Here is a 16,118-nt window from a genome sequence, read left to right as displayed (position 1 = left end):
ATTAAGATGTATGATTGTAGAAGTAATAAAAAATCAAATGCCAAATGGGAAAAACAAATATATCAAATACCTAAAAAAGAAAACACTGCTGTAGAGCTATTGTGAAATGGTTACCTTGGGAAGAATAAGAGGACATTCCAAGCCACACTTGCATGTTCCATCAGTAAGCAGGTATGTTTTAACCTGCTCCAAGCAAGATAACAAAGACCCACTGGGACTGCAAAAATAGTTTAAAAAAACATCAGGAAATATATTGACTACACATATTATATGAAAAAAGGCATAATTTATAGTCTTACTGTCCTTTATGGGATATTTTCCTACTAGGGAAAAGCATTTTCTTTGTCAATATTATGTTAGCTACTAAATTATAGCCTTTAATACTATTGCTTTTTCTTTTGAACCAAAATATTTTTCAGAAAAATACAGATCGTCATAGAAAATTAAATAAAAGTATTTGAAAGCCAAGAATAGACTAAAGATGGTAAAAACGCTATTCTTAAGAAAGGACAGAAGCAGGCAAGAAGGAAAAAAGAACAAGAAAACTACATAAAAGTAATGACTCTCATTTTAAACTAGAATATCTGCTTTTAAAGCTCTTTGAGGAAAAACTGACATTTAGAAACATATTGAGGTTTGAACCAGAAAGTTGGCAAGTCTACAAAAGTGGGAGTGAACATGTTCCCTGTTTATCTTGGAATCTAGAACCAAGTTGTCCCTACGTAAAAACAGGTTTCTTTTTTCTCCCCCTCACCAGTGTGTTTCTTTAAAGATATAACAGATTAGTTATATCTGAAGATACACTGAACAGTCAAATTGTACAGAGACGGAGAGAGAGGAATTAAGCAGAGCTGACAAAAGATAGGAAACTTTTGAGGAAATAGGGTTTTTGGCAGCAGAAAGGTGCCTTGCAGGTCTTTGGGCTAGTAATTGTGTAGGTGCTTCAACGTTACTACTTTTCAGACCACAGAAGTCAGCAAGATATGTGAACATAGTAAGATACGTGAATACAGATTAGGTACTAATTCAGATGGCAAGACATGTTTCTGATTTTTATTTACCATGGGAGCTATTATATTTTATCTGAGATGGACAATCTTCATTTTAGGACTTTATATTAACATGTCTATGTTTTAATTGAAATACATATTATGCTTTGAAATGATATACTTTTCATTCGAGAAGGTACTTTATTTACGACTATTTAACAAAACCTTCACTTAAGCCCTCTGATCAAGTTCATCCAGAAACAATAATCTCCATTTCATATACAAAACATTATAATACTGGACACAGCTTGTGCTTGTTCTATCTCTACAAAAACACAAGTAGTAGTTTAAAAAAAATCCATAAGTGAACCATTTTTAAAATGCAATTCATATTTTGTTTATGGACAATTATACAAGTAATTTCAGCATGTAGAAAATCTAAACGAAAATCCTCAACTTTGTCAAAGTACTCATTTACTTAGGCCATTTTTTTCAGGTGCTATGCAGAGAAGAGTAATTCTCATTTTAGTGACGAGTTCAGCCACAGCAGGGAAAGGCAACTAGATGTTTTTGGAGGTCTGGTGATTTCAATAAAACGAAGCCAGGCTGAGTGCAGTGGCTCACACCTGTAACCCCAGCACTTTGGGAGGCCAAGGCAGGCGGATCACTTGAGGTCAGGAATCCGAGACCAGCCTGGCCAACATGGTGAAACCCTGTCTCTTCGAAAAATACAAACATTAGCTGGGCATAGTAGCGTGCTTGTAATTCCATTTATTACGGAGGCTGAGGCATGAGAATTGCTTGAACTCAGGAGGCAGAAGTTGCAGTGAGCCAAGATGTGCCACTACATTCCAGCCTGGGCAGCAGTGTGAGACTATCTCAAAAGCAGCAAGAAAAAAGGCATAATATCTTGTTGATTTTTCACGTGAAGCATTCATGACTTTGGTGAAAAGGAACTGCCTGACATTTTAACTTTAAAGAAAGTATATGGACTGAATCCTAGAGGAATTTAATTTTAAAACCTGAAGACAAGACTTCCTTAATTCTATTAAAGTACTCCAGATGCTTTAAAAACATTTCCTCTCAGTAAGTCAGCTGGGTTCTTTCCTTCAGTTCTATCTCTTTAATTAATTTCTCAGAGTAATAATTAATGTAAAAAAGTAGTTACAAAACTTGTATCATAGATAAAGCTTAGAAGATTGGAAGTAGGTGGAAAATGTAATGTGTAGCCTCAATGCCACCCTGAGGCAGGAGCAGCTGGAGACTAACCTAAACATTAAAAGCAAACTGCGTATTGAGAAGGGAGCTATAGAAAGAGCTATACATGTTCAAGTAGTAATTCAGTTATATACAAGCAAATTAAATCTATGCTGGGTAATTTAATTTGAGAGTGTTTTACCTAATCTAGGAAAGCTTCTTTCCAAAATAATTATCAGTATACAGATTTGAAGTTGAGAACCCATACTAACAAGGATGTCAGACGGTAAAGTCTAGTCAGACTTGGAAAATCATGAACAAGATAACTGACAGTCTTTTAGACTTCAACTTGGTTTTTGACTCCCAGATTTAATTTGGATTTTGCTCACAGAAATCAAAAAGCTCATTTATCTTTCACAGGAATAAAAAGGAAGTGAAAAAAAATTATCCAGATTTTAGTGTCTTTTGTTCTAAGCTGAATATACATTTGCTCTTGACAAACTAGAACAACCATAAATATAAACATATACAGATAACTTGCTATATTCTATTTATAACAAAGTATTTCTGGTGGTTTGTTAACAGCACTGGCAATAGAAACTCTGAAAGTTATCTCATGTGTGCGTGTTCATCTTATCCACCGTGGGATGAGCTTCATATGTTCTGCTTTCTTATCCCTTAACCTCAATTAATATGGGTCATATCTTTAATATTATAGAAGTAAAATTTATGTGACAAAATACTTTTAATTGGTAATTAGATTTGCCTCAAGAAACGCCTTACACAAAACAAGCAAGCAAACTCAGGACAGAATCTGAACTGACTTTCTGAGTTATTATGACATAAAATAGTCTGTGTTTACATAACTGAAAATATCTCATTTCTATAAATACATTCTTGCTGGACTGGCAAGTTCTGTTGAAGATGGGATATAAATAGCCACACTGAAAGTAATAGCATCAATTTAATAATGCAATGTGATACCTTTTTAAAAGTTTTAAATCTGTTTCTAATAGTTTGTCATTACATCACAAAGAAAGATTTATGGTGTCTTAACCTTTCATACATTTACAGAAAAACTATGAAGTAAGGAACTTAGGTGTCTACTATTTAATAAATAAGTCCAAAACTTCTTTTTAACAGTTCAGTCATTCCATTCAACTCGTTCTATAAGAGATATACAGCATTGAAATTGAAAAGAGTAGGCATTTTATTTGTATGATATTTACTTGTAAGATGCAGAGCTTTCTCCATGACTTTTTCACTTTCACTTTCTATACAAGGAAATAGATTAAAGACTATGCAGAAAAAAGAAATGTATTTTTAGTTACTATGAGGCATTAAAAAGTCTAATAATTGAAACTTTCTATTAGCACTCTGAAGGACAGAGTAATTCTATTAAGTGATATCAGGTCAATTTCCAGGATTTTACGTTCTCCTGTGAATGTTGTAATGATGGTTGCATGTTTCTTTGAGAAATCTTCACATTTTTCTTTGTCCTTGTTACAGAGATAAGCAGAATGGCACCTTACATAAAGAAGTAATGCACAAAAACTATCTCTGGAAGTCTAAGGCAATAAAAATTCTCGTATATTTCTAGCACAAAGGTCACTTATTCACATTTATATGATGTGCTATCAGTCACCATGTTTTGTTCTCTCCTTAATCTTAGGAGTGCAACTCTGCAGATACCACAGGTAATAATAAGAACTTACCTGACATAAAGCACTCCATTTTGATCCACACGACGCTGCCAACCCACAGGAACTTGTATAGCTGGAAGACCTCCTTCCTTGTCCCCTCCGTCACACTCTTTGCCTCCATTCATTTTCTGTGTCTGCTAGGGACTCTCCAAAGATATCAGCAATAAGATGATATCCTTATATTACAGAGCATGATGGCCTTCAAAAGTGGGCCAGTGCAGCACAGTTTTTCCCAGACTGTACAAAACTCATTGGGAAGCTTCAGCTCAGTTTGGAACCAAGTCCTTGAAATCTGCCATTGTGAAAAAAATCAGCTTCCCATTATAATCTACATTAAATAACCAATATTTAATTCCTAAGGATGGTCTACATGGGTAAAAATAAGTGTTTCCGACTAAGGAAAATCATAATTCACCAGTGCTGGTACCTGTCTGAAGTGGGGGTGGGGAGTGTAAAGTTTTTAGTTCAACATTTGTCTTGAACCTTGATGTTGTACTAAAACAATCTCTATTGTTTAGAAACTGGTCTCATTTTTACAGTGTGAGTCAGTTAATACTTCCAGGTACCCGCCTTTATAGGCCACATTCTTTAAACTTTCTCTTTATCTTCCAATCTGAATCCAAGGTGTTGCAGGTTGGTTCATCTGAGGTTTTCATGACTTCAAAATTCCAATAATGTAGCCTGAAACATATGTAAATATGTAAACTTGTATATTTAATGTTGAAAACTGAAAAGCTGTGCAATTTTAAAATAGAATGAACTACTAAGTGTACCCAATCACTTTGATGTCCTTTGCTATCAAAATCGTATGTCAAATTCAAGTTGTTTCCTTCTTCCAACTTAGTCTACTTACTTCAGTTAAACCAATTTACTTGCTCTTCAGCATATCCAACTTTCTAATTACTAAAGAAAGAACTAAATTTAATATGAAAATTTAATATGAAAGAACTAAAATTAATTTAAAACACATAAATGAAAAAGCTAATGTATTGTTTTAGACAACATGCATTTCAAATATGCATGTGTAACAATTAAGTAACAAATCAAACAGTGTAACTAGACACATAACTACTGAACTACATTACTAAAAGTCTGTGTGTTTAAGTTGGCCCATACCCCTTTTTTGGATCTCTCATTAGGAAAGCAGGAGAGTGTCTTGTAGCAAAGGCCATCATAAATTTAGGTGTATGCCTTATTTGCAGCCTTGGATCTGAGACAGGTTAAGAGTGTTGCAATGAGGCATTTACTCACTTAACTGAAAACAAGGAACTGTGGGTATGGACGTGTGTCAAATACTCGCAGGCAATGGGGAAAGCGGCAAAAATTTACTGGGAAAAATTTGGGAGTATAAAGAAAAGTACTAAGTAGTAGCATTTCCAATGAGGTCTCAAGCTGGTAATTTCCATGACTGGCCCCCTCCGCTGTGCTATGCTTCTCACAGAAATGGCCCATCTGCAGGCATAACATCTTCCATTCACTATACCTTTGACCATGACTCCTGCTGCTCATGTCCGTGTTTATTGACATTTCATTCGACAGTTAGTGAGTAGCTACTATACGTGCTAGGTACTATGCCAGGTGCTGGGAGTGCAAAGATGGTAAGTCCTGTGGTCTGAATGTCTGTGTAACCCCCAAAATCTGTAGGTTGAAATCCTAACCCTCAAGGTGATGGTATTAGGAGATAGAGCCTTTGGGAGGTGATTAGGTCACGGGGGCAGAGCCGTCATGAATGGCATTAGGCCATAAAGAGATCTCTGCCAACCTATGAGTTTACAGTGAAAAGACCATATGCGCCAGAAAGTAGTCCCTTATCAGACACTGCATCTGCCAGTGCCTTAATCTTGGATCTCCCAGCCTCCAGAATTATGAATAAAAGTTTCTGTTGGCTGGGCAAGGTGGCTCATGCCTGTAATCCTAGCACTTTGGGAGGCCAAGAAGGGCAGATTGCCTGGGGTTAGGAGTTCAAGACCAGTCTGGCCAACATGGTAAAAGCCTGCCTCTACCAAAAATACAAAACAATTAGCCAAGCATGGTGGCATGCACCTATAACCCCAGCTGCTTGGGAGGCTGAGGCAGGGGAATTGCTTGGACCAGGAAGGTGGAGGTTGCAGTGAGCTGAGATTCCACCACTGCACTCCAGCCTGGGTGACAGAGCAAAACTTTGTCTCAAAAAAAAACCCAAATGTTTCTGTTGTTTATAAGCCATCCAGTTTATGGCAACCTAAACTAAGACAGTAAAGTACTATTTCTCGAAAGCCCCGTGTAATATGTGGCACTAATGCGCTGCTCAATGTGGAAAAACAGAAAGGAAAGAGAATGGGAGGGATGAGGAAGCTAGGATGGGGTTAATCCTTGTTCACAAGGAATTTGTGGCCTTGTGGAATTTCTAGTGCTTGTCAAAGTGGTATGGACTTTGTGCCATCCTGGACTCCCAGTTTTGTCAAATAGCAGCAGACCCTGATGACCAAACTTGTTTTTTGCAGTCCCTTTTCATGCCTGTTTTATTACCTTGCTTTTCCAAAGAAATCTCTTCAGTGGTCTCAGATCGTTAGACTGGGCCCATTCCCATCTTCCCTACTTTTGAGCTTTCTGACCTTTTGATACCTTTTTTTTTTTTTTTTTGTCTGCTCTTGCATGTGGCTCCAAATTCTCTGAGACTGGCTGGCTCACTCCATTAAGTAATTTGCGGATCTGCCAGATAATAACATTTGACAGGAATCCAAATGCTCCCTCACGTTTCAGTAATCAAAAATACCAATATCTGATGGCTGGGTTTTGCTTAAACCAGCAGCTCTCTAATATGGTTTTGGGACAAACATCATTATTGCCAGTAACACCTGGGAACTTGTCAATAACACAAATTTAGATGCCCAACCTCAGACTTTATGAATCAGAAACTCTTTGACAATTATTTTTTTGTAAATTCTCTAGGTGCTTGTTCTGGTGCCTGTTCAAAGTTTGATGCCTGATCAAGACTGACACCCTAATCTGTCTGCCTCTCTTCCCAAAAAAAGGCTGGTTTTGCTGTTTTACATCTTGCAGGAAGCCAGCCCTCTCATTTCTTTGGTCCAGGGTTTGGGGATGGGGTATGGGATAATCATCTCTTTTTTGCTGCTACTTCAGCCTTCCAGAGGCAGCACAATTGTAAGGGTCTTAGGAATACCTCATGGCAAAAATCCAATATAGTTATCATTTATCTGCTAAGTGGCATTTTTTCCCTCAATATTCATCTTGTGAATTTGGAATATACAGAGAAGTTTGAAGATGAAAATAATAACTGAACTGTGGTATAACTGCTGAATAATAACCATTGAAAAATACAAAAAAAACCCCTATAAAACTCTGATTAAAGAAATAGAAGAGGATACAAATAAATGGAAAGATATTCCATGCTCATAGATTAGAAGAATTAATATTGTTAAAATGACAATACTACCCTAAGCGATCTACAGATTCAATGCAATCTGAATCAAATACCAATGACATTCTTCACAGAAACAAAAAAATCCTAAAATGTATACGGAACCAATGATATGGTTTTGTCGATCATTTGTTTTTAGAAAGTTTTAAAAGCTTATATAAAAAAAGAGTTTAATAAACAACAACATACCAATACTCTAAATTTACAATGTAAACATTTTGCCATTTTTGCTTATTTTAAAAAATAAGATGAAAACATTACAGACGAAGTTAAATACTATCCTCCACTCCCCTCCCATTTTCCTTTTCAGCCCCAATCCCTTCCCTTCCACCCCAGAGGCAACCAGTATTATGATTCTTGTCCGTATCCTTTCAGGCCATGTTTTAATATTTTTATTTTCTACATATTTATATATAAACAATATTTAGTGTCATATGTATTTTGAAATTTTATATAAGTACTGGTATATAGTACATATAATTCTGCAACTTGCTTTTCTAAAATTCAACTTATTTTGAGAGCCATCTCTGTTGAGGTACACAGATCTATCTCGGTTGCAGATAGAGGAGTCCAACTTATGAATTTCTAACTTTGAAATTGTATTCTATCATATGATTATATAACTATTCATCTATTGGTATATCAATCATGTTAATAGATCTGCACATTTTCCACTTTACAGATACTGCCAAATTGCTCTCTGAAGCAGTTGTACGGATTCCAAATATTTTCTATGTGTAAATGTGTGTCTTTTAAATATTGAATCATTACCACTTTTTTTTTCTTCCTGATCATTTTACTATGACATTAAACTCTTTTCCAAAACATGATCTTTGATTGTTGGATATAATTTTTTGATACATGTATGTATAATTTCTTTATTTTCCTTTGGTGGACACAGATTTTTCTCCCAAATTTCACAATGATAAATAAATCTGATAAAAATATTCCTGTACCTAAATCTATGCCCATCTTGATAACTCATGCAGAATTATTTGCTAACATAGAATTCCATAATTCTCGGGTCCTTGATATATTTCTTAAAGTGCCAGGAAGGTAGAAACTGGGAAAGCATTTCAGGCCATGCTTCTCAAACTTTTGAAACTGATGCATGCCTTCTTTTGCTAAATATTAAAATCAGTTCTACTTGCCTCTATGATTCTGATAATTTCACCTTCTAAATAGGCTCATCCAAGATGTAGTCAGGCTTTACTTTTATAATTTTATAATTATAATATTATGAAAACTAAAGTTTCTGCTGTTTTCCAAATTTAACACTTTAATATTACTTGCTTTTAGAAGTACCTATTTCACAGCATCTTGCCTCACCTCCCCAAAGGCCCACCTTATTTATATGGCTTCATTTAAGCCCAATAAATGTAAGTTAAAACATAAAATATTTTGTGATATGAAGGTAATTCCATCTCACTAAGATAGGATCTATGATAGATCTTACACTTAGGACTTAATTTATATTTATTTCGCAAAAGTTCTGTAGCAATAATAATGAAATGCAAAATTGTGTGTGTGTGTGTGTGCGCGCATGTGTATAAGTTCTGAGGGAGATATCTGCCACAATCCCACCAATGTTTTCAGTTTCCTGATTCCTTTCAATATGCAAATTAGTCTCTGAAAATGGCTTCTGGTGGATTGAATTTTAGCAACTTGATTTTATTCTCTGCATTGGCTTCTTCTGACCATTCAGAATTCAAATTCGACATCATCTCCTCAAAGAGACCCTAATGTAAACTCTAGGGGTACTCTCTCACACTTTGTTAATTTACTGATCCTTTCATTATCTGATTAATATTATTGCTTATCATTTATTTGTGTGTTTATTGATTAGCTCTCCCTATTGGAAAGTAAACACTCTCAGAGCAGGACCTTGTCATATTCCCAGTTCCTGGTGTAGTCCCTGGTATACAGTAGGTGCTTAATACTTCCAAAAGATGGTGCATATTCTAATTAGTCAATATAATTTTACATTCTGATTTTTACCATGGAGGCTTATAAAATTTTAGCAACACGTGTCTAAAATGAAAGAGGTTTTCAAAAGAAGCCAATGACTATGCATGTTGATAGAAAAAGAACCTTTTGCTCTAGATTTTTCCCTAATGATCTCACAATCTCTGAGTGATGATTTCTGCACAGAAAAAGTGTGATAGGGCTTCTAAGAAAATTACTATGCTAACTTTACATTTAATTTGTAAAGCTAATCACAATTTTATTTATTAAGTGGTTTATAAACATATTTTAATTGGATTAATAAAGGAACCCCTAAAATAAAGAAATGTAGCAATATAAAAATTAAACTTATGTTTCAACAGCATGCTAATTAATGGAATAGATCTTTTTTTCTCAATTTGCTTTACTGACATTATTGTCAACCTAAGAATAAACTCACGACTTTATTAAGTGTTAAATGGATATTTTATTTTACTTTAATTTTTGGGAGACAAGGTCTTGCCCTGTTGCCTAGGCTGTAGGGCAGTGGTACAATCATGGCTCACTGCAGCTTCAACTTCCAGGGCTCAAGCTATCCTCCTGCCTCAGGCTCCTATATACCTGGGATCACAGGTGCCCACAACAGGCCTGGCTAATTTTTTTATTTTTATTTTTTATTTTTTATTTTTTTTGTGGAGATGGGAGTCTCCTTTTGTTGCCCAGGCTGGTCTTGAACTCCTGAGCTCAAATGATCCTCCAGCCTTGGCCTTCCAAAGTGCTAGGATTACAGGTGTGAGCCACTGTGCCTGGCTTAAATGTGTGTTTTTAAAGTTATACTCAAAACAACATGAAGTGACATCATGAAAGTAAATAAATAGCTATTCTTCATAAACCTTTCTGAGAAACATCAAATGTCAAATTCTTCTGAACAATTAAATGATTAATGATAAAAATAATGAATTGGTTTTTGAGTCATGTGAAATGAGTAAATTTTATTAAAATGTTTATATTGACATCACACATTGATCTTGTGCTCAATGGGTGGCAATACCGGGACAGAATTTATACCCAATTAATTATTGATTTATCAAGATAAGACTATGTAAATTAGGTAACACATAGATATTTGATATATCTGAATCATGGCTTACATTTTTAATACTACGATTATAAACTTAGCTCATGAAATATTTACAGATAAATAAGAAGTCCACTCTATTCCTATATTTGCAAAAGTGAACACCTCATATTCTCCAACTAAAAACAAGTCCTACATAAAACCTGCCTTTATATTTATATTCCAAAACAAAATATACATGTAACAACAGCTATGATTGGATTAAAAATAATAACATTACCATTTTGGAGAGTGAAGTCTGAGTGGCTACAACATAATTATCATTTTATTGGATAATAAATGAACATATAATCTTTCCATCATCATTGGCTAAATTATGCTTGTTAGAGTAACCCCAAATGACATTTCCCCTTTTTAATTATCTTTCACCCACATATCAATTATTCAAACAGCTCCTTCATAGCACCTAGCAATCCCGCATTCAACCTTCCCTTATCTGTTTCACCTTTCACCTATTTATTCAAGCCACGCATTTTTATTTCTGAGCACACTTATCTTGAAGTTACAACTTTTTTCATACTTTTAAACTGTGCAATAGATTAGCCCCATTTTTGCTCTAGTTATTATTTCCATTGCTTATCTTCACTGTGCAATCACTTCTTCCAAAATACACCTCTCAGATACATCCTTTGTAAGAGACCCAATACCTCTGCCAGGCTCCACTTATTCACTCAAACTACCCCTAACACATTTACATTTGTTTCATATAGTTGTATAAGGATACCCTAAAAAGAGACATCTCTCCTGCCCCTGACACTCACTAGAGAGAGGTTCTCTAGCTTCAGATGTCCTTGACTGCTCAGTGCAGAAAAGTGTAAAAGTTCATAACCTGAGAATGAGGGATCATAATCATGTAGGAAAGTTGTATTTTTCAGCAGCTCTCAAGGTATAGAGACAGGCTCCTGAGAGTGAGACCAGTCCTCAGAGTCAAGGTAGCAAGCATGCTCATCTGTGCCCACCTTTGGTCAATAAGATTATTTATACCAGACTATATTTTGCTACAAAAATTCAGCAACTTATACATTCTACTCACATAGAAGTCTTCACTGAACTAAATGCTAAGTGTGGTAGACTGCCACAAAATTGCAGTTCCTTCCATCAGGAGGTGAACTTATTACTCCATACCTTGAATCTTGGCAGGCCTTGTGATTTGCTTTGACTGGTGGAATTTGATGCATATGATACTGTTCAAGTTTTGCACCTCAACCTCAAAAGGGCTTATGTCTTTTGCTCTTGTTTTTTAGAATGCTATCATTGTGTGAACAATCTGAGCTAGTCCCTTCGAGGATGAGAGACCCTGTGAAGAGAGAAGTCTAGCTGTCGAGCCAGTCCAGCTGAGGCCCTAGACAGTATAATTTCAAATAGCCAAAAACTATACTAAAGAAAATTAAATAGCCTAAAATACGGTTTAACTTTAATTAATCATAGTATTGAGAAGTTACATAGTATTACTGGTTAACAGCAGAAGCTAGAAGCTGACTGGGTTTGAACCTTGGCTGTACCCTTTTTTAGCTTGTGACCTTGTGCAAGTTTTAAAATTTCTTATAAAATGGAGATTATAACCTTAAAGGATTGTTCTGGGAAAAAATAAGTTAATGTAGATGTACCTAGCACATACTAAGTATCCAAATTGTTATTAGTCATATAAAGCTATTCAAGTCATATTACAGAAATTTTAATAGCACTGGGAAAGGACCATGATTTTGTTAGGTGGAAAAACAAACTATAAAATTACACATATAATTATAATCTTAATTTACAAAAATGCTACTATTTATATAGACAAATGAATAGAACACCACTATACTCTATATGTTCTCTGGTAGTAGCAAAACATACTTTCTCCTTGCCTTTCTGAATTTTCAAAGTTTTCTATAATAAACACATATTAGCTCTGTAATCGGAGAAAATATTGTTTCCAAAAAAGTGTTATATCTGTAGAAGAGCTCATCAACGTTTCCCTAATCATTAGAAGCATTAGAGAGGCTTTTTGTTCGGAAGCTTCACGCCCAGTAATATGCTATTATTTCTCTTTCTGTTTTAGTCAACTGGAGAAAAAGATATGGAGAGTCGGAAAGAATACTGCATTAACCTGTTATGATCTACATACTGCAAATAAAAATTAGGGCTATTCTTTAGATTGGTTCTAAAATGCCTCCGGGTGTCATGCTCACTTTTCTACTTGGAATATTGTCTCCCATCTCACCCTCTTGTTCTTCACTCCATAGCTCCCATTTATCTCGGCTTAAATGTCACTTTCTCAGAGAAGTCTTCCCTCATCTCCCTAATCTTTACTTAGCTTTCCAAGTCTTTGAATTAGATTCCTCTTGTAATTCTCCTTTATAATATCCAGTTATTTTGCTTCACATAAGTCACTACAAACAACTGAGCTTTCTCTTTGCCCTTAACATCCTACAGGATTATGAAAGAAAAAGTAGTTGAGACAGAGAAGTTCAAGTTAAAGCTTCACTTTGTGCCTTATATATATCAGAAGATGGAAGTGAAGGTCTGTATGCATATGTGGAAAATACTCACTATGAAACACTTCCTTTCTTTAAAGCCAGAAAGTGAACAATCACCAGCTCTCAAATCCATATCTTTAAAAAAAGTTTTATTTTTTATATGTTCTGCAAACCCACCCAAAAATTTACGTAAGAAATTTAGGGAATTGTTTTAAAGAATAAACAAGTTATACCAGAACATCTATGAACTAAGTGATAAACTCACTATAATTCTGAAGGAAAAATTATATGATTTATCCCTGTATGTTAGCTGTCAGCACAGCTGTTATTTTTTGCTTTTCTGTAATAATGGGGATTTCTCATAAGGAATACTGCTGAAAAAACTTGTCTGCATTTACACAACCTATTTAAGAGTACACCAACCAGGTTTGAGGGGGTAATTTTCACATCTTATCTGTGCATTACTAGTATTTTGTCTACTCAGGATGAAGCTTAATATATATATGTCAAATCTTTGTTGAAAAATGATGTACATCAATTTTGTTTTTTACCAAACCTGTATTATGAGAATAAAATAATGTAAATTATGCCCCTTCTGGGGTTTGCAATACACCCAAACTATTGATATTTATATACTCTTTTACTATAAAAATATTTAGCACTCTTCATTTAGCAGTGGCTGCCAAGTTCCTACTTGGATTAATCAATACCAAACAGAGGTAAAGTAATTACCTTTGTAATTACTTTAATCCCTACTAGTCACCTAGTAACCTTGAAAACCAGGTTGCTCAAAGGAAAAATAAGACAACTCCTCGGCCACTGAAGAAACCCACCCAAAGACACTGTGTCTGAATATGAATCTAGGAACACTCAAGTCCAATCAATCTCTCCAGCAAATATAATTAAATGTAAAAGATAACTATAGTCTAATAAAGTATCTGATAAGGTCTTTCAAGAAACAGGAGGAAGATTATTTCTGTGTGGATTTTGGGCCTACTCCAACCTTACAGAAGTGTTTGGCTTGCACATGGTTTAAGAATAACAGTTGTATTTCCTGCTTTACCTGAGAAACTGGACAATGTGGTAACACTAGGCCAACATTCCTGCCTTGCAACAATTATCTGGAATAGAGCAGTAGCTGCTCCTCTAGAAAGGGCTTGGCTCTCCAGTTCACTGCAGTAGCTTCCTGCTTCACTCCCATCAACCTGGCCTCTATACACATTTGGGTTTCCAACTTCTGGAATAGAAAGTACCTCGAGATAAGGTTGAAGCATTCAGTGTAGTCCTTGACAAAAGGTACAGCTTATTTTGCTAAATAACCATTTATCTTACATTTCATGGTTTCTTCAAAAGGGTAAAGGATGATTCTTAGTAGATCATTATACATTACCAGTGTGTGTAGGAGGGCCTGTAAGCCAGCTAAAACCAGAAGCACAGAGGTAACTTTCCTAAGGAAATTGAGACTGTGGTGATTCTTTTTTTTTTTTTTTTTGTATTTTTATTTTTTTTATTCTTAATTTTTAATTTTTTTTATTGCATTTTAGCTTTTGGGTACATGTGAAGAACATGTAAAATTGTTGCATAGGTACACACGTGGCAGTGTGATTTGCTGCCTTTCTCCCCTTCACCTATATCTGGCATTTCTCCCCATGCTCTCTCTCCCCAACTCTCCACCCTGAGACTGTGGTGATTCTTGACTTAGAGGAGTTAAAGGGTACAGAGAACCAACCAATTTCAATCCTCCCCTCCCCTCCCCTCCCTCCCTCCCTCCCTTTCTCCCTCCCTTCTTCCCTTCCTTCTTTCCACCATCATGGGCAATATCACATTATCATTATCTCAGGAACTCATCTTGGGAATCAAATAATTATGAAATCAAATTGTAAAATTACTCATTTTAAGATATATAAAATGCCACTGAATTATTTTCTAGGTTAAAAAAATTGTTTTCTTTTACCAAATAAAAAAAAATTCATCAAGTTTTTCAAAGGTATACTTGAAACCTTATAACCCATTTACTCTACTTTCTCTTAGTCATCAGAGAGATATTACATATTCTGCTACAAGACAAGGCTCTTCCTCAGCCTGGGTAAAATAATCCTTGGGACAGTCTAACTTATTTTCTTCTATTTCCATGGCCACCACTGGCTAACCTTCTGATTATCTGATGGATTTCATTGGTGCTCTGATATAATTAAGTTACTAACCCAGGTAGCAAGCTCAGGTATTTCAGTCACTGAACACACACACACACACACACACACACACACACACAAATAAATACATAGGTAATCTGGTATACAAATTAATTTCTTCTAAATATAGATGATCTATATTAGATCCCAGAGGCTCATCACTCTTGAAAGCAAGAACAAAAGCAAGTTTTTAACCTGGAAGAGCTATCCCGGACAGTTACTCCACAGGGTACTCTCCCACCTTCGAGGTCTTCCCTTAATATCCAGCCTATTGTTGTGTTTTATTTGTTTGTTTGTTTTTGGATATCACCTTCCTTTAACTACATCATTACTAGAAAAACTAGAGAATGGTTTTGAACCAGTGCAGGACAGGGGAATGTGTAGGACAGGGTGGGCCAGCATGCTTGAGTGGTACTGTTTCTCAGAAAGCAGCCAAGAGAGACAGAGGAGCAACCAAGGGATGTGGAACAAGGTCAAATGGCATTTCTATTATTTAATCCTGATATAATAAAGGTGCTCCAGGCATTATAATTAATGTTACAAGTTTTGGACATCGATTTTTTGTGAGGTACTGTGATGGATACTGGGGATCCAAAAATGAAGATAATGTAGTCCTCACCTTAAGGAGCTTACTGTCTGGGGAGCAGAGGAGTGGGGAGTTGGGCATAACATTAAATGATGCTTATTATGATAGGGCTAAATATGGTGTGCAAATTAAGCTTCAAGAGAGAGTTAATCTAGTTTTCAAGAATTGGTAGGTATGATGGGCAGGAGACATCTAGGACTGCATGGAGCTTAGATGGGCAAAGAAAAGGTTAGTAGGAAACCTGAAACTTCACCTAATCCTTGCAAATGATCTCATTTCTGAAAGATTAATATTGAAGATTTTACATTTCTGTCCATTAATAACATTTCTAATATTGTACTCATTTTTAGCTGGTAAACAAACATAGAAGTCTCGTTTTGTCAGACTTTTTAACCTTGAGATGTAATAAGTGATAAAGTTTTAATAAATATTTTCCAAAGGAAGATATGGATACCTGTCTGATGCCTGAAACAGAAAATGATGACC

General features: G+C 35.5%; 1 protein-coding gene across 6 annotated transcripts in view; it reads right to left on the bottom strand.

Moving 5' to 3' along the window:
- MBD5 (methyl-CpG binding domain protein 5) overlaps positions 1 to 16,118 on the bottom strand; it is a 477,719-nt gene that overhangs the window by 54,418 nt on the left and 407,183 nt on the right. For all 6 annotated transcript variants that reach the window (XM_032286238.1, XM_032286241.1, XM_032286237.1 and 3 more), the window contains 2 exons: positions 3,902 to 4,570; positions 115 to 217 (listed from right to left, as the gene is read on the bottom strand). In XM_032286238.1, coding sequence (XP_032142129.1) covers positions 115 to 217; positions 3,902 to 4,014 — 216 coding nt within the window. In that variant the 5' untranslated portion in view covers positions 4,015 to 4,570. The remainder of the gene's footprint in view (positions 1 to 114; positions 218 to 3,901; positions 4,571 to 16,118) is intronic.

Source organism: Sapajus apella, unplaced genomic scaffold (assembly GCF_009761245.1).
Source record: "Sapajus apella isolate SASKATOON/1434 unplaced genomic scaffold, GSC_monkey_1.0 scaffold18, whole genome shotgun sequence".
In the NCBI taxonomy this organism is placed as follows: Eukaryota; Metazoa; Chordata; class Mammalia; order Primates; family Cebidae; genus Sapajus; species Sapajus apella.
Note: the sequence above shows the minus strand (reverse complement) of the source record. Positions and strands in the feature narration are given on the sequence as shown.